This window comes from Pyrgilauda ruficollis, unplaced genomic scaffold, assembly GCF_017590135.1.
Source record: "Pyrgilauda ruficollis isolate IOZ18807 unplaced genomic scaffold, ASM1759013v1 scaffold27, whole genome shotgun sequence".
In the NCBI taxonomy this organism is placed as follows: domain Eukaryota; kingdom Metazoa; phylum Chordata; class Aves; order Passeriformes; family Passeridae; genus Pyrgilauda; species Pyrgilauda ruficollis.
The window spans coordinates 60,068-79,051 of record NW_024524044.1 but is presented as its reverse complement, the minus strand read 5'-3'; the positions used below and the strand labels follow the sequence as shown (position 1 = coordinate 79,051).

The window sequence follows — 18,984 nt, the reverse complement described above, 5'->3', positions numbered from 1 at the left end:
GGAAAAGCACCTGAAGAGTGAAGGGGTAGGAGAGAGAATTTGAGGGAAACATGGATAATGTAGAGGGAGAAGGCAATTGTCTGTAGGGTAAATAACCCTAAGATTTTAACAAAGATGATTTTCAAAGCAGGATCTTTCAGTAATTTAATTTTTAGGGTAACCTCCAGAAATAGTTATACTGGCAAAACTGTAAGGCAAGAGATTCTCAAGTGTTGAGAGAAGCAGTAGGGAGGACACATAGGAAGATCTGTTAATCTAGTCTAACACGGAGGAGTTCATGGAATAAAATTAAATGGTATACCTGTGCTTAGGATGATTATGGGATTTGCCAGTCTTGAGGTTCAGAAGACACAGTGTGAAGGTGTCAAAGTACAATTTGAAGAGAAAGATGATTGCACTTAGGGAAGGCAAAGGGTAAGTGCAGCATAATGAATCACAGACTAAGCAGGGGAGGATGGTTGCAAAGCCAGGCTAACCTGATAGTCTTTTTGATTAGCAAATGCCTTATCTTGATGAAGAGTATGTGGTAGGTCCTCTTTATCTGGACTTAAGAAAAGCAAAAATATCTGATCTGATACTATAAAGAAAAATACTAGCTAAATTGGAAGAGAAGCACTTAGATCTAAGTGGGTGGAAGAAGGACCTGGAGTTGACTCTGGAGGTATATCTAACTACATGTAGTGCTAAAGAGAAAAGTGAAAGGCTGGCTAGAGGTTACTGCCGGAACTCCAGAAGAGTTTGTCTTTGCAGTGATCTTATTTAATGCTTTTATTAGTGACATTTGCGGAAATATCAGCAAATTTCACCTGCCAATTCCTAGTGACATGCTTAATGTCTTTTAAAATACCAATGGCTTCAGCAGGACTGGGAGGTTTACCTGGGAAACCTGGGGGGAAAAAGGAGGGGAGAGGGGAGAAGGCTAAATGGTGAGGCAAGAAGGTGGAGAAAAAAGAGACATGCCATAATGTTTTATGGAAGTACAGTAATCAGAGTGCAATAATGAGAATAAAGAGGCTCAGACCAGACCCCTTATTTCTCCCATTTGTTCCACTACTGGGAGATTTCAAAACATAGCTGTTGTACCTATTGGGATGGTGTAAGCATTTCAGAAGAGTAACCTCCATCTAACCACATACTTAACTCCTTAAGCTCAGCCCTATTTGATAGATGGTTAGATTGTATTTTATTACTTTAAATTAAAGCTTCAGAAAGCAGTGTGTAATTTTTTGCATTTCAAAATGTTCAGTAACCTGATAGAAAGGCTGCCTTGCAGAGTGAAAGGTGTGATTTCACACAGTTATGCTGAGTTCCATTTTTCCAGTTTCTAGGCAAATAACTTACTTGTTAGGCTAGTGTGCCTAACAAATATGCAGCTGCTACTGCTCCCTATCCATACTGCCCTCATTTTTTAAAGAGAGGAAGAGTCTTGTGTTCTATTAGTTGACTTAACCTTTTAAGAAATCTGACTGTTCTGGGCCTGGAATAGAAGCATAGACCTAATGGGGAGACATGTCTGCTTAACTGCAAGGCTTTGATAGCAGCTCTAAAAGCATTTTTTGAGTTTGCTTCCAACCTGCTGGGCACAGTGGCTCTTGGCTTGCCCCATGGACCACATGCAGGCCCTGCTGACAAGCCTTGAGGGACCCTGTGCCGCCTCCTACCCAAAAAATTCAGGGTGAAATGAGGACGCCGATAACTTTTGGTACCTGTGCACCTTGGCTGCTGATCATGCATGAGGATGTCGGATGGGATGGCATTGCCCTCTTTGAGATCACAGTATCACAATCTGCTGCAGGTAATCCCTCTCTCGCTCAGTAGAGCTGTGCAATGTACAGGATGTGATGGCTGGCCTGCAGCTTATTTCCACCGACTGAGACATCAGGAGGGGGAAGCTGGAGATTAAGATTGCATGGCTGGGTACCTGACCTCAAAGTTTCTGGGTTTTTCTAAGGCTAGGGTTTGGAGGGGTAGGAGTGGGGGAGGGGAAAATGCATGTTCTGAATATCTGTGAGCACTGGCTACCTTAACTGTGTTTTGGTGAGACTTATGCACTAACAACTCAAGAATAAGGTGATATTTCCATTTGATGGTATTAATGAAGGCACTCAAGGCCAGTATGCAAATTCTTTCCCACAAAAATCTCTGAGAATCTCCATTAAGAGCAAATTTGTCTCCGATGTATGTAAATATTGAATTTTCACAGAATTTTCACAAATTAGAAACCTGCAGTCCCTTTTCTCAGATGTTTTCTTTGTTGTCTAATATCAATAATTAACTGCAAAGTAGCCACAGTGAGAAACAGAATCATGAATATTACCTTGGCAGGTTTATTTTTAAACTGTCTGCCTGAAAAGCAACCTTACCATTCCAGTATTTCCCATCTCTTAAATGAACAGTAATCAAAGAATTTTCTTTATTGTGACAGACCTGAAACACAGTGAACAAAACAGTTTATGCTAGGAACAAAACAAACGTGATAAAAAGGTTGGAGACCTGCAGTCGGGTGGTTCACTCTCAGATGTGGAGGCTGGCCAAATTTCCCCGGTGGCCTGGCCTTTCTGCCATGGTTCCACATCAGCAACCGAGCCCAACAAGTGTCAGGATGAATTCAAATAGCAGAATTGATTGCTGGGAATGGTTTATGCCTGTCTGCCTCTCCTTGGGTGGGGAAGGTTTGTTTAAATTTTGCCCTGCCATTTTGGCTTCAGACATTTCTCAGTTTATTGGAAGTCTGTGCTTTGCAGATGCGGTTCTTTTCACCAATAAGTTTATGCCATGACATTTTACTTTACTAGCTTGTAAAGCCAGCTTACCATGAAAGTTTAAAGAAACGTGGCTTTCTTAAGGAATATATCTATCAGCAGTAACAAGAAAGCTGCTCTCAAGTCCTACATTATGTGGGTTTTGAAATAGGAGCCCACTTGACTTTAAATTGAAGGGGCAAAATACACTTTTCATCAACTGAGCCATTCTAAAACATAACCTTTTCAACAAATAAGCCAAGAAGAAGCCTTTGAATCCAAGTACATCTGATCTGTACTTGGATTTGTACACAGGACTTGGTTGAAATTTGCACTTCACTACAATTTATCAACCCAGTTGCAAGCTTTTGCTGCTCCCTGCCTGCTTCCTATTTAAAGAACAAACAAAAATTTTACAAGCTGTGATGTTGCAACATATTTTCTTCTTTTCTTTTTTTATTTTTTTTTTTTTGTTTTGTTTCTGTGAAAATAGACTAGAATAGAATAAAAATTTTACAGTTGGAAGGGACCTACTGTGATCATCTAGTCCAACTGCCTGACCACTTCAGGGCTGATCAAAATTTAAGCATGTTGTTAAGGGCATTCCCCAAATGTTTCCTAAATATGAACAGGTGCAGGGCATATTGTGGGAATCCATAAAATCAGAGGGTTTTGGGAAAGCTCCAAAAGGTAGGCTTCAGAGACAGCAGAACTGTGATTAAAGCTAAGCGGCAGCCATAAAATAAGTCAGCAGAAAAATTGTGTAAAAAAGTAGAAAAGTAAGGACAAATGGAACAATGGTCTGTGTATTAATGCTTGTCTAGAATAACTCCCTAAGCTGCAGCAAAGTATATCTAGCAAGATATTAGAAGTGCTAAGCTTCATAATGGAGCTCTGGACATTGTGTTTTAAGGCTTACAAACAGGTGTTGTATTCAAAATAAGCAAACCTTGTTTTAACTGCAAGTATGTGTGCTTATAGTGATTGGATAGGACTACTGTCAATATGCTTTTGCTTTGTGTGATTGGTCAAAAAACTTGTAAAGTAAGTTGTAACATTAAGTTCTTGGTCTGCTGCCTGAGATGTGAGCTGATGGCATCTTCCCATTGTCATAACCAAGTAATGAGACTGATGCTGAAAAATAAAACAGCTCAAGACACGTTCCTAGCAGTCCTGTCCTGTTCATGATTTGTACATAGTCCCCAGCTGGCAATACATGCAACACCTCTTTAGGAAGCCTGTTCCTGTGTCTGACCATCATCTCAGGAAAGAAACCTCTCGTGGTGCAGCTTTGCACTCTTGCCATGTGTCCTGTGACTGCATATGAGGGAGATCAACACTGCCCTCTCCACTTCCCCTTCTCAGAAAGCTGTAGAGAGCAATGAGGTTGGCACTCATCCTCCTTTTCTCCAAAACTGCTTCTCATAGGACCTTTCTTCCAGCACTTCCACCACCTTTGTTGTTGTCCTGCAACACATGCAAGTACCTTCACATCCTTTTCAAATGCTGGGTTCCAGAACTGCGCACAGGTACCCCAGGTGAGGCTGCACCAGCTCTGAGTACAGCAGCATAATCACGTCCCTTGGCAGGCTGGTGATGCTGTGTTTGGTGCACCCCAGGATGGGGTTTGCCCTCTTGGCACAATGCTGACTCACACTGAGCCTTCTGTCAGCCAACACACCCCGATCCCCTTCAGCTGGGCTGCTCATCAGCCACTCCTTCCCTAGTCTATATTTGTGCATGGCATAGATGTTTTATATTTTACCGTTTCTTGCCTCCTGCTGAAGAAAGTTGCTGAAGTTAGTGCAAACAAACACTTCAATGCAGGGGTCATGGTAAGATGACAAATACGACATCTTAAAATCTGTGAGGTTAAGAAGCTCAGCTGAGAAGCATTTCAGTGTTGTTGATTTTGGTGAAATGTCTTTGTTCAGGAATTTTGTTTTTACAAACACTGTGCTACTTCTATGATCTACTAAAAGCATTTCTAGATAGTCTACTCTTAATAATTCTATTATAAGCACATACAGAATATACATCTCCCTTTATAAAATAATCCTCTGTATATAATCTGTATATTGCCATCAGGAATTCATGTGCACCTAGCATGTCTTTTCTGATATATAATGTAAAAAATAAGGGGCCTTATTCCTTCTTTCAGTGGTATCTATCTTTTTATGTTATGAAATGTCATATAAATTGCAAAAAGAAAACCTCATTTTTAAAAGGACTTTCTTCCTGAGACAAAACAAAGATGACATTGCCCTTGTCTTGATATCCCCCAGTGTGCCATGATTAAAGTATTTTCATTGTCTAGGCCATAAACTTTATTTTAAAGCATGTCTATTTTAATTCATGTCCCCTTATAATTCATTGTCTAAATTCTCAGCACAGATGTATAATCATTATTTTTACTACAGCAATATCTATAAGGCTCTACTTACTCTGGGGCTTTGTGGTGCTTGATACTATACAACCAAAAAGACAGTCCTCACCTAGGTGGTTTTTTTTCCAAATACATAAGTATAGTAGGTTGCAATATTCTTTTCAGTGTTTTAATTAAGTTGCTCATGCTGCTTTTAAGGTAATCAAAAGCCTGTCAGATAATTTCATTTCATATTAGAGTAAAATTCTGTTTCTCTGAGCAGAAAGAATTAGTCTATTCCTGATAATTAAAGGGCTTTTCTGCTCTGTGTGCTAAACTTCACCATCTGATGTAGATGCATGGCAATTGAAAGCAACACGAACTGCCCACATGTGTCCAAAGGCCAGGTTTTTTCCTGAAGAATTAACACAAGAGATTCTTCAAAATCTGTTTGTATTTCAGTGCTATTTGTGATATTGCAAGGCAATGGTGCAACGTATTCTGTGACCAGTCAGCAACACAGCCTTGGCTACCAGCAGTGCATGAGCTCACTGATGTATTTTTCAGCCATTTGAGCCTTAACAGCCTTGATGTGCCTTGGAAAGCTGGAACAGCAGCTCTGATAGCCTTGCAATACACCTGGAACTGTCTGGGAAAAGAAAATTGATGAGCATTGCATGATCTTCCTCAGAAAATGCCCTTGCTGATTTTTTGAGGATCCATTGGAGAAATGAGTCAGCTACTTCGTTCTCTCCTAAAGCCTGTAGGAAGGGACTTCCTGTAGACTTCATTCAGGGAGATTCCCTTTGCAGGTGTTAAATACTAAAGCCATACAGGAGCAGTTGCTGCTGCTTCTAACACTGCAGAGAGCAAATTGCAGAAAATAAAGGGAGTCAAAGGAGCGAGTGAAAAATATGGGAGAGAAGCCAAAGAGACAACTGGAATAAAACACAGGAAGGAAGTGGTGAAGGAAGGCAGAGACAGGGAGAGAGGAAGGAGCAAGACTCCAGAAGGAAGAATAGAGTTGGAAACACAGGGACTGAAATAGCAGCTGTAGTTGATTTTTAGTAAGAAAGGAGCTGCAGCTCTTAGTACAGAAGATGTGTACACAGTCATGGTGCTGTCCAAATAAAATAGAATTAAGCTGGTACTAATATTCACATCCTTTATAATTTTTTCTGCTAAGAAGGAATGCAGCAAATAAACTTTAGGAAGAAACAAAATATTTCTGTGTCAGCACAGCAAGCCCTCATCACTCAGTAGAAAACTGAAGTAATCCTACATGAATAAATAGTCTTTAAAAGAGGATCAAAGTGGGAGAGAGAGAAACAAAAGGGAAGAAACAGTCACAATTATGTTTCATCAGATTCCTTTTCTATGCCTCTACACGTAGTTTCTTTTGTGTTCATTGTGTGTAGCTGTACAAGTTTACAGCTGCTTTCTCAATGTTCAATAAAAATTGTTGCTAAGCCTTCCTAAAAGCTGTGGGGAACTTTCTGTTACAAAAGCATTTGATGAACTTTTGAATAGCAGGTATGACCCCATTACTTGCATTGTTTTATCAAGTGAGTGGTTCCTCTGAATTCATTTTCTTCTTCTTTGAAAAATAGCTCTAGAAGTTGCCATGTTCCAGAGGCAGGATGAAGTTAATGTATCTGTTGTTTTGTCAGCCCATATGACTGGGAAAATCTAAATACATGTGAGCTTGTAAAAAGTGTTTTTTAAATATTTAGTCCTGTAAAACACTGGAATGAATTTTTGAAAGTACTGTTATGCCAAAAAAATTTGCCAATATGATTGTTCTGGAGTAAAGCCATGAAAATCAATGGAGAACAACAGTGTCAACTTAGTCTCAAGGCAGCATGAGAGAAGAATGGAAAAATAATGAAAGGGACTTTCCAAGTTTTACTTTGAAAGAGGAGGAACCTTTTCTATTTCTTTAAGATAAAATTAAAACAGATGCTCAGTAAGAAATTAATATTAAAGGAGAGCTTCATTAAAAAAGCAAGTACAGGTGTGTTACATGGCTCTAACCTTAGCACTTCATGTGTGTGGCACCGCAGTAGGACATTGGGTTGTGCTAGATGGGTGGCAGAACCCAGGGTATCAGCCAGAGTCGTGACCTGACTCAGTGCTGTGATGCTGGGTTTGATGTCTCTCAGTTTTGCAGTGTGCAGTGCTGGCACTCAGAGCACCCTCCTGGCCAGGCCAAACTCAGCTCACCAGGTCGGCTGGAGGCGATGGGCTGCTCTTCCCTGCAGCATCACAGGAGCTAGACAGTGTGCTGGTGCTTGCTGGTGACATGCTGGCAGGAAGGAGCTCCCTTGCTGGGGTGAGGAGCACTGTGGCACATGGGATGCAGGCTCCTGGTTCCAGCAGTGCTGTCAGAAGCAGAGCGGTGAAACCCAGCCAGCTGCACTTCCACAGCCATCTGTCCTGCTCCTGCACAGCTGGAGCGGCTAGGAGTTAGTCCTCCACACTGGGAGAGATATAGGTCTTGCTGTGCTACCTTAAATTGAATTTAAAAATAAAAAATAAAAAAGTCTGCCTTGGGCTTAACTGCATGCCTTAAATGGGGAGTTTTAATAATGGGCCAACAGCAGCAGTTTGAAGTATCTTACTGAGGAAAAGGTCACTGTGCCCATAAGTTATCCCAGCATTTGATCAGCGGACTCTTTTCCAAAGACTTTAAGTCTCATTATTCACTGCTTATAAAGTCACTTGAGATATAATAAGTCTTTTTATAGTAATGAAAGAACTCCCACAATTAGCCAGAAGGCAGCCATCTATCTTTTTAAACTACTCGGTTCAGAGAAGACCAGGAGTTTCAGTCATCTGTGTGTGGATGAATTGTTGTGACAGTGATAAGTGTAACATTCATGTGGCGATGCCAGCCATGACTGAGGGGTTTTTTCTGTTAGTGAAAAGTAGACTATGACTCCCTAAAAGGAAAAAAGTGCCTACACATTATTTAGAGTCCTAAAATCTGCCATTCAGCCTCTTCCATTATTCTTTGGGAACTGCAGATGATTAAAGAATGTCATTAATTTGGTCTCCTAAAACTTTAATGGCAATTACCTTTTGAAGAGCCTCTTCTCTGAGAAAAGTACATACCCTGTAAGAGAAATTGGAGAGTGAGCTTGTGGTGGAGCAGGGACACCATGAAGTTCACAGTAGACTATAGCATTCAGTGCAAAGGCTTAGAGATAAAAAGTGTTCGTTCTGAGCACGCACACTGGTTTTTGATTGTATTTTTCCCCATCATCAAAGGATTACTGTATGTGCTAGATCTCTTGAGAGATTTATTCAATGCCCTATCCCCAAACAGAAAAAGTTTGCAATGATTAATGTAATAAATGATGTTCTAATTACATCAAGAAGTAACACAACGTATTTTATGCATGCCACAGCTAGTTTAGTCTTTATTGCCCTCAGGCAGAATCTTAATATCATCAAAAAAACTGTTTGTCAATATTAAAAGCAATTTGCATAGTAAATATACCCCAGCCTTGCAACATTACCATCTGGGTTAGCTGAGCATTCGTGCTGGTACCAGGAGGTGCTGGTGAGGGCAGACCTCATGAATGTTCAGCTTTCCAGCTGTCACCCTGGGAGGATGACAAGTTCCCAGCCTGTGGGGAGGGGACAGGTTCAGTGAGAGGGCAGTGGGAGGTCTTTGTAGAGAAGGGTTCAGGAAAGGAAAGATGGAAAGTTTGGGAATCAGCAGGCGTGAGAGTCTTGGGGAGTAAAGAAGGGCTTGCACTGAAAGAAAAAGGCAGAGTGAGAAGAGCCGACAGCCTAAGAGAGAGAACAGAGGTGGCAAAGCAAGGGAAGGAGGAATGAGGCTGGGAATACAAGCTGGAAGAGCATGCAAGAAAGATGGTGATTGCAACTAATCACAGGTCTGCTGGGTAGATTAAGGGAGTTGGAAAAAGACAACAGCAGCTTATCACAAATACTTGTCTACCAGCAGTTGTCTCCAGCTCACTCGGAAACTAATGCAGTAATTCTTGAATTTAATTTGGTGATTTCATTTCACTCACAAGGCAAATGCAGATAACACAAACCAAGAGAATTGCAGATAATTGTATGTTCACTCTTTCAAAACTTAAGTGAAACTTTTCTGAGCTGTTGCTGTACTTTTTGATCTGAACTTTCTGAGCTTTTCTGTTGTTGGATATCAGCATTAAAGGACTTGATCTTTGTGAGATGTGCATTGCTCTAAAACACAGTGATGATTTGGAGGAAATACCCAGTTACACTGACTGCCAAGCCTCATGTTATGAAGTGCAGAAATTAAGTTTTGGCTACAAATTAAAGCTGCTGAGTAATGATTCAAAACTTGTTGGAGCAGTGATAGTTTTCTGGAGATGTGAATTGTGGCATCCCAGTGGTTTTTAAGAGATGTCCCAAGGTGAAGGCCCAGAACCACAAGGAGTCCTTAGAGATGGAAATGTCCCTTGTGGTGTTAAGGAGATTGAAATGTTCGAAGGCATTTGTAGTGAATGATCACTGTACCTCACCCAGCCAGCTAGAAGCAGGCTGCATCTAAAACACAATCCATTTCCTATACTCAATACCATAAATGTAATTAGGCAATCAATACATTTGGGATTTAAAACCCCAAACCTCCTCCCAAAGTTGTGGGGATCTTCAGTAATTGCTTTGCTTACAACAGACTTGAATGTTTTTTCAAAACATGGAGCATGATTCTGCACACAATTTTTGAGAGATGCTTCTAGCAGTTGTTTTATTTAGATGTGACTGGGTAGAGAAGGCAAAATCATTAAGAAAAAAAGTTACTATTTGTTGGAGAACCAAAGTTTCATAAGCACATAAGGTATTAGTTACCTTGTTCACTAGTTTTCTGTATTAACTGCAGATGTGATGAGAACTATTTATCCATTCTCTGTATATCAACCTGGGACAAGTTTTCCATTCCAGTTTAAAAATCTTCTGAATTCCCTAGGACATCTTGTTAGGCAATACTTCCAGGCAGTGTCCAGCTTTTTGCTGGGATCTTTCCAAAATATGTCATGTCCTTCATAGAGAGAAATTCTAGCTGTCAGACCTGCCCACAGATGCACAGATCTCAGTGAACAGCTCTGACAAAATGAAGCATCATCTAGAGGTCACTTGAAAGGAGGGTGCTTTTCTTCTGGCAATTGCTGTTTAAATGATCAAAATTGCCAAGAAGTCACTGGGTTGTCTCGCTCTGACAGGAAATTTTACAGAGTGGAAATAGGTATATTTTTATGTTTTCCCAGTTCTTGTAACCTTTATTTTGTCATGCTCAGATAAAGACTTACCCATAGGCTTTTCAGCCGCAGTAGATTTCTGCTAATTTCTGGGAAAGAGAAGTGGTGTGCTGGTTACACACAGAGATGCACAGAAGGCTGCAGTACTGGGGCATTGCCTGGGCCTATCCAGTATTGTTGAACCAACTACACAAACCAGCTATCAAACAGCACAAACCTCAGCTCTACAGGTAATAGAGATGTAATTCTTTTTATAAGCCTGTGGTTCAGCTTAAGGGAAGCAGCCAGAGCCTGCATGTTCAGCAGCTTGTGTAGCTTTTAGGAAGGATGACAAGATTTCACAGTCAGGGCAGCAAAAGATCAAATTGGAACAAGAGTCGCTTAACTCATCTGGCCAAGGAAGAGAAAATGTCATTAAACAGCATAATAAAAGTTGTCCCTTTACTGAACTAGCATGAACCCTGACTGAGATAGGAGTATTGGATAATGGCTGAATTTGCTGTCTTTCAGATTAACTTGCTGAAGAAATGTGGCTTAGTACTAAACTGTAACCTAAAATGTCAGTGTGTCAAATGCCCTTTCTGTAGGTGAACTGTCACATGTGTGTTAGCAGAAGACTCACAGTGTCCTCTCCAGCATGGATGTCACTGGGAGCAACCGACAGGTTGGCACTGTGTCACATGTGCAGTGCCAATCTGTCCTGCCCAGGGAGCCTCACAGCTGTTGGCCCTCAGCAGTAGAAGTTTTCTAGAGTTTCTGTATGCCAAAGGCTGTAGGTCTGGGAGGAAGCTGAGATGTTCTTTGTTCTTTTTTCCCTGTTGCCTGCAGTTAGGAAGGGCTCAAATTCCTGTCCTAAAGAAGGACTTACTTAAGGACAAACTTACTGGTCAAACTTAAGGACAGTGTTTGATCTTTGTGCCAGTCTGCTGTCCAAGGATGCACCCAGGGAATGGTAGCCTGGGTGTATTTAGGGTGAGAGATTGAAGGTGAGGAGACTGCTGTGATGAGAGCAGATTTAGCACCTGTCAGGTCAGGGGCATCTTCTGCATGGGTGTTGAAATCTCCTAGGACAGTGAGCCTTGTGTGAACTCCATCATCATGTCAGACAGCATCTCTGTCATTTAGCTAGGCAAGCTGTGTGTCTAGACATCTCTGCTCTTGCAGAACACTTCAGTTATTCTTCCCATTGCCTTTACTGAGTAAATGAAGCGTCTCAAAGGATTTTACTTCAGCAGAGCTGATCTTAAATTTAAACTTGCATATGTCAGATATTTGCTGAAGGTAGGAGGTTATCTCATGAGCTGCTAATGATTTTGTGATGATTGCATTCACATGACTATACATACTTTTTCCTTTTTTCCCCTTTTTTCTGCTATTTTCCTTTTTCTCTTAATATGGAAAAAGTAAAGACTGAAGGAAACATCAACATTTCTGGCTCCTTTTTTTCAGAAATTCTGCCCAGCATTAAATGATCAAGAGCAGAAAAGCTTTGAAAGACAGACAAGAGGCAGTTTAAATTTTCAGTCACAGGCACTTAAATCCTGGAAGTAATCTTCATTGAAGGACTGATTTTTCTTCACCTTTTCTTTAGCACTCATAACATGAAGATAACTTAAAAACCATTTGTCTACATATTTTATAGTCACTGTTTTGTTATTTAGTCCTGTCCTTACTTCTCTGCTGCTCACCTCTCTGTGTGGGAATAGCCCGTGTACACTTGTGCTGGCATTAGAAGTGGCACTTGGCCAGTGTCAGTTGATGTTTGCATGAAAGACAAAGCCCATTTCCTTGTTTATTTTCTGATGCTGATGAAGTTTTACATGTGGCTGGGTTTAGAGCAAGAATCCAAAGGGGATGGCAAGGATCCAGGCAGTGGCCACTAGTCACTCTGGGGGAGATGTTGACAAGTGGCCCAGACTTTGCACTGTGTCCAATAGCCGGGGACAGGGGGAGAGAGTTTCATTAAACAAAAGCTTAATCAAAGAGGGCAGGAGGATGGTTTACATGAGAAAAGATATATTCTTTACTTAACATTCACAACTAGCTTGTGGATTAATTAGCCCATCTGCTACAACAAATGTATTCCCTTGTCTTTGTGTTGACTGTTAAAAGTGACTGATTTCTCTATCCACTTAAAATAGTACCCTGGATTCCACTGAAAGTAACCTTTCAGAGGCGAGGAATTTATTTAATCATCCACTAAGAACCTGTAAATGGCTTGTTGTAAATAAGTGCTCAGCTGTCTTTGACTCCCAGGGTAACTATATGTGAGAGTTAAGTTGGGGGATAATGCAGGAGGAAGAAGATCCTTAAAGAACCTGCAGGAAAAGTGCTTCCAACTCCATCTGTAGGCTTTAGGTTTTAAAAACATTCTCCTCAGCCCCAAGTGGGCAGGACAGCTGCCAGCATAGAGTAATTCAGCTATAGATTTTCTTCTGAGAAAGGAGGCATTTGTAAATTATGTGACCTCTATGCAGATCGACAAAGTGTGTTGATGAACTTCAAGTGACAATTTAAACAAGTATTGGGTCTACTGTGCTGTTATTTCATAAGAAACCAAATAAAGGAGAGAATGTGCTTAATGTCATCAAATTAAGTAGGTATTTAAATGAAAATAGAGGTCAGACATAGGTTCCCAGAATAAATGAAAATGTGTATATTTTGTGATTTTTCGGATTCATGTGATTTTAAAATATTATTATTCTTTAGAAATAAAATTTGCATGTAAATGGCATTATTGTGAATTTATGTCTATTTCCTCAGAATAAGTGGTAAGTGTTGACTGATGTGAATAGACAGAGCTTCTGGTTTTCAGAAAAAAAAAAGGGTTTTGTATGCTATCTAAACGTCTTTTAGATTTGTTGATGTGGATCTGTGATAAAATGGTTATCTGTGATAAAATGGTTATCTTTTCTGGTTATCTCAAAATCCACCTGGTTCAGCTGGGATACAGAAAGATTGTGTGTTTTATACTTGAATGGAGGGAAAAAATGATACATTGCTTTGTGGTATTTTTTCCCTAACGTTTACTTTTAGGAGAAACGCCATATAGTTATCTGAAGCTTAAAAAGTATCGAAAGGGACTGGAGAGCCAGGAAAGTAATTTTTCAACTCTTAGGGCCTTAGGAATGAGAGTCTTTCAGCCTATAGGCCGCTCTTGGTACAAAAATCACAGAAAATGAAAAACTGTGTCCTTGATAGGATCTGAGTTAGAAACAAGAATGCAGCAGAGACTGGAACTGAAGAGTGGCTGGAAGACCCAGGCTTGAAGCTTTATCTCTATTTGCCTCCATTAGATGGCGCTGAGTCTGAACGCCCTGGCAGTGTGATTTGTGTTAGCAGAGAGGGTTTGCCGGAGCTCTCTCCTTGGGGAAATTTCTTTGGTTTTCTTGTCACTTAATTTGTTCTTTGACCGCTCTGGCTCATCCTCTTAGATACAACTGATATTTTCCCACGTGAATTAGATTATAATTAGTTATCATTTTATGGATTATAGTTTAAATGATAAAATTATAACATTAAATCTTAATTTTTTGGCTTCAGTTAACAGACAGACCAGAGATATGCATTGAGCTTGGGTGAGCAACCTCGCTGCCTTTTGAATTACCTGGTCACAGTCTAGGCTGCAGTGGTGTGGTACTTTTGGGTGTCCCAGGCATTCAGCATAAGGAGTTTTGAGCTTTTATGTGTACAGAAATGTGTTCAAAATGTGCAGGCTTCTCATCACTGCATACAACATCAGGTCTAGCTAGAGAGATCAGCTGACTTTTACATTGGTGGCTACATCACAGTACAGTTATTTTGCATGTCCTTGTGAGTGACATGGCGTGAAAGTGCTGATTCTTTGGAAATTACGTCAGAGGAAAGATGATGCTACCTTGCACTTGTGCACGCACTCTGGAAATGTATTGAATTGACATATACTTGAAATTAATGGTCAACAGTATCCTAGCCATGCACATAAATATGATAGGACTATGGTTGTACAAGTTGCTTCAAAATGTTACTGAAGCTGCTGAGTTACAGAGCCTCTTTTGAGTTTGCTTATGTTGTTCCTGTTTGCCTATGTCCTTTTTGGCAAGAAATTTCCAAGAATTTATTGAATGAAGGAGTGATGTGGCAAAGAAATTTTCATTTCCACCACTATTTGCAAAGATTGGGAAAAGTAATTTATGGATCTGTCCCATTTCTGGGGAGGGTTCATTAAGTTTTATGAAGTTTTATGACTCATTGTCTATACAAAGAAGATAATTTGAGCATGACCTTGCAGCAGACTCCTATTTCTGATTTGCCAGCAATGTAGAAGTTTTCCTGGGAACATAAATTTTAACCAGGTTTTGCTACCTTCAGGTAATCACATTTCTTACTAGAAAACCTTACCTTTCTACCCCAGCACTGGATCATCTCATTTCCACAGCAGCTCACAACAGTTAGGTCCTGTGCAGCAGTCAGCAGTGGTCCCACTGCTCTGGAAGCAGCGGAGTAGTGTTTTCTGAGTAAGGATGTTGCACAGCGCTGTGTTCAAGGGCTTAGCTACTGACTGCCATTGACCAATTAGCCTTCACATTTTGTAGTGGGCTGATGCTTGCAAATCTTGCTCCAAGCACCTGAATTTGTATAAATTTAGCATAATCAAATCTTGCAGTTACATTTTTTTAGTACCCTCAGGCTCATCTAGAGCAGGAGGAATTTGCTGCTTTGCCTGTAGCAGAGAGAAACCTTGGCACAGTCTTTTAGTTTTGCCAAGCTATGCTACATTTGCAATGTAATATTCTCTGGTTGATTATTTGTCTGTTCGTAGCAAATTACTTATTGAGTTAGTTCTCTTTCCTTGAAAGACCAGCAGCTGAATGTGCTAGTCCAATCTTCCTATCTGTGGTCTTAATGGTTGTATAATAGCCATAGCAGATAAGTGACAAAACATTGAATATTTGCCTTGTTTTTTTTTAGACATCAGAGACATGTTTATTGACATATGCATTAATAACACTGCTATGCCAGAAATCCTTTAAAACAATTGCATGCCACAGAAAATGCTGAAATTCAAAATTAAAGGCACCTCATCTATTTTAGCTGTATTTTACAAAGTTAATAAAACAGGATAAGGGAAATAATTTAAATTACTGTCTAAATATTGTAGTTCCTTTGTTGTGTTTGAATTCCATTGGGTGGGACAGTTATGGAAGAGTTCAAACCATTTCTAATTTCTGGCAAAGATGAAAGATCTTATTTCTCCTCCCAGCTGCATATTCTCTCTTGCATGGATACCAAAATATGCTCATCAGTGTCATCAGGTGGCTTGATGTACTGCACAAATAATTCACCCCCTGTATTTTACAGCCATGTTTTTGTGCTGCCTTTTCTCTCACCTTTGCTGTATTCTCCTGTTTTCTCCAGGTCAATGGGAAGGACCTCTCCAAGGCCACTCACGAGGAAGCAGTGGAAGCTTTCCGCAATGCCAAGGAGCCCATTGTGGTTCAGGTTTTGCGGCGAGCCCCAGCTACCAAAGCTCACAGCAGCTCTCAGGATGTCCGGCTCATGGATGCCAGCACTCAGACTGACATCACTTTTGAGCATATCATGGCTCTGGCCAAGCTAAGGCCTTCCACACCACCAGTTCCAGATATCTGCCCATTTCTGCTTTCAGATAGGTATGCTTTATCTTTTTCTGCTGTTTACCTGTGGGATTGAGGCATTGCAGTGATGGTCTTCTAGCCTTCTCCTGAAAAAGTTGCAGGAACACTTTAAATAAATAATAAATGTTGTTGATAACCACTATCCCATTCAGGCTTCAGTGACAGCTTTCCTAAGCTCTGCTTGTAGATTAGGGCTATGGGAAGGAATCTCAGACATGTTTATTTTGTGTTTATGTATCTGTTCATCCAAAGCTAAACCCTAGTCAAGAGGAAAAACACTTCTGTGTTCCAAAGTACCAAAAAGGCTTCTTCAGACCTAGAAAGAGCTTGTCTTGTTTTCTGTTCTTCCAAATTTTTTACAAAAACAAACCAAGGAAACAATGATTTAATATAAAGGTCCCCTTATCAAAAGCAAAACAATTCCAAAAATATAGAGGTCAAAAAGTACCATTTCATCTGTCATATGGCAAAATATATTAATTAAATGATCTCTCCTTCGAACTGAATTGGATGCCAACACCTGCAGGTGGTGCTTATACATAAGTAGGGTGTAGGGTTCTTCCTCTTTTGACTCCACCTCATAAATAACATCATGTCGTGGGTGGCCTCAGATGAACCTACAGACCTTCTGTAGCCTGCAAAAAACTATTATAGCTCTACAGCTTTTTCACTGATTTGCTGGCATGTTGTGTGTGTCTGCAGAATTGATGCTATAATGCAGAATATGACACTTTTGACTTTGATGTAGGTCCATTTTTAGAAGTTCTAGGCTAGATGGATTGGGCTTACTGCTGACTGCTGCACAGCAAGGAACAGGATACATGTATTTCTGAGTTTTTACTGGGTATTTCTAAACTCTAGGCTGCTGTGATTGAAGTTCCCATGCCCGCAGCATGGGGAATAGTTTTCAACCTCTGCTAAGATAGGTCCACACTTGGTACTACATGGTTGGGATCCAGCCTTGGCTCTAAAGATGTTGTAAAGATCTCATTCTTTGTGTTCCAAGCCCATTTAACAGTACAGATTACATACATTTGTAACTGTGCAGTTGCTCTAGTGCATTTCACCATGTTGTTACCACTTTAACACAAGAGGATAATGCAAGTTATTTTACATAAATTCTTGAGCAGTTTGTGAGCCTGGTGCAGCCTGTAGATTGTTCAAGACTACGACCAGATAATTAGTGAGTTGCCCGCAGCCATGACACAGCACGTGAATCTGGACTTTTGTACCTTTATGAGTGTACAGAATCCAGAAATGTCACAATGAAGCAGTTTGGTTCAAACCAGACCCTTTTAAGAAATCACCCTGTGCAAATATGCCTAAAGATGAACCCAGCAAAATTAACTCAGCCAGAGCATGAGCTTTTGCAAGGAAAGCAGCCTGTCCTGCTTCTTGGTACTGGCTCTTTCATGTACTTGGTTCTTTCAGGCTGTCAGGCCATTCAGAGTAGCATCCTGAGATGAGAAAACTATGGAGTGAGACGGGGTTGGCAGCAGGGGGGAGGAGGTGACAGTGGAGGGGAGTGAGGTGAGACCTTTTAATTTAAAAAAAACCCATATTTTCTCATCTATTGTTATTGTACTGCTTTGTTCCACATAGCTGCCATTCTCTTCACCCAGTGGAGCATGAATTTTATGAAGGTAATGAGTATCTTTCCAGCCTGCCTGCTGATGCAGATAGAGCAGAGGACTTTGAGTATGAGGTAAGATCATGGGCACACTTCACCCTCTCTTTCTGTTATTACAGATATGGCATTTACACAGCTGATAACAGGCTCCTCTGAGAAAAAGAAGAGTGGGAATTCTTCTTAAAAATCATCACAAAAGGCAGTTTTGTGTTATAGCTGTGTGATGTCAGAAGATTTACTGGTAGTAGGCTAGGGTTAGGCTAAAGATGTGAAATTTGAAAGCAGAATTCTGCAGTGGGTGACTACATACAAGTCTAGGATGCTTGTTTAACATGTTCTGTCTTTGTGCAGTGGAGACTGCAACTCAAATGCTTCCCTTTAGTAGATTTGACACTTTAAAGCAGGCCTTTCCACAAATGGTTACTGGAAGTTTAATTGCTTTCCTTCTCCTGCCTCTAATTTTAAGAATCAATTGTACTTGTGTTTCATGCATTAGAAATCAATCTTCTAGATATTTCGGTGTGTGCTTGAGTGTTCTTAAGATGATGCTTCAAATTGGACAATGAATATAGTTTGTATTACTTGCTCTTTGATATTTGACATTGTAAGTATTGCAATTATAAGAGATTGTGCTCTGTACCACAAATCTCCCTTTGCTGCTGATGCATTGCACTGTCTGGTGACGATGGTGGATGTGTTTCTGAGTCACTGGAAAATCATTATATGAAGCTTCCTAAAATGATAATGTATGATTAGTGATGTTGTTCTTCATTAGATTTTCATTTCAATATCTAAATAATCTACTTGTCAGTCAGTCATTAGCTTTTCATGTTTTCCACTGTCATCTAGTAACAAAATATTTATAGGAACAGGCATAAGAAGCAGATGGTTCTTTTTATTATTAAACAGTGCTGAGTGTGTTCATAAGTTCAAGTTACTATGTTTTAAATAAGAATGATTATAAATAATTAAAATTTTTCAATACAAGATTAAAAACATCCTACCCTCCTGTTTGCTCTACCTTAAGAAACCTTTTTAAAGGATTCATATAACTGGATGGCATTTGGAAATTAAATGAAAGGTGAAAGCCTTGGCAAATACCCAGTGAATTCACTTTTATTGTGTCTTTAGCATCTAAGATGCTCAACTGCAAGCCCATTGCTCTTCTAGCAGACAGGGGAATCTGAAAAATCAAACATCTACTTAGTGGATCTCATCAGAACAAGCAAACTTTTATTTGAACTCCTCAAAAAATCATTGCTATGGATAAGTGAAATGATTATTTCTTCCCAGCTGGACTTTGGTGTGGTATCTCACAGCATAAGAGTCTCAACTTTAAGTTCTATTTTGACTC

General features: G+C 40.1%; 1 protein-coding gene across 1 annotated transcript in view; it reads left to right on the top strand.

Moving 5' to 3' along the window:
- The window catches only part of LOC121355792 (PDZ domain-containing RING finger protein 4-like), a 229,291-nt gene that overhangs the window by 173,726 nt on the left and 36,581 nt on the right, over positions 1–18,984 (top strand). The window contains 2 exon segments of the mRNA XM_041471497.1: positions 15,762–16,015; positions 17,603–17,705. Of these exon segments, the coding sequence (XP_041327431.1) occupies positions 15,762–16,015; positions 17,603–17,705 (357 nt within the window).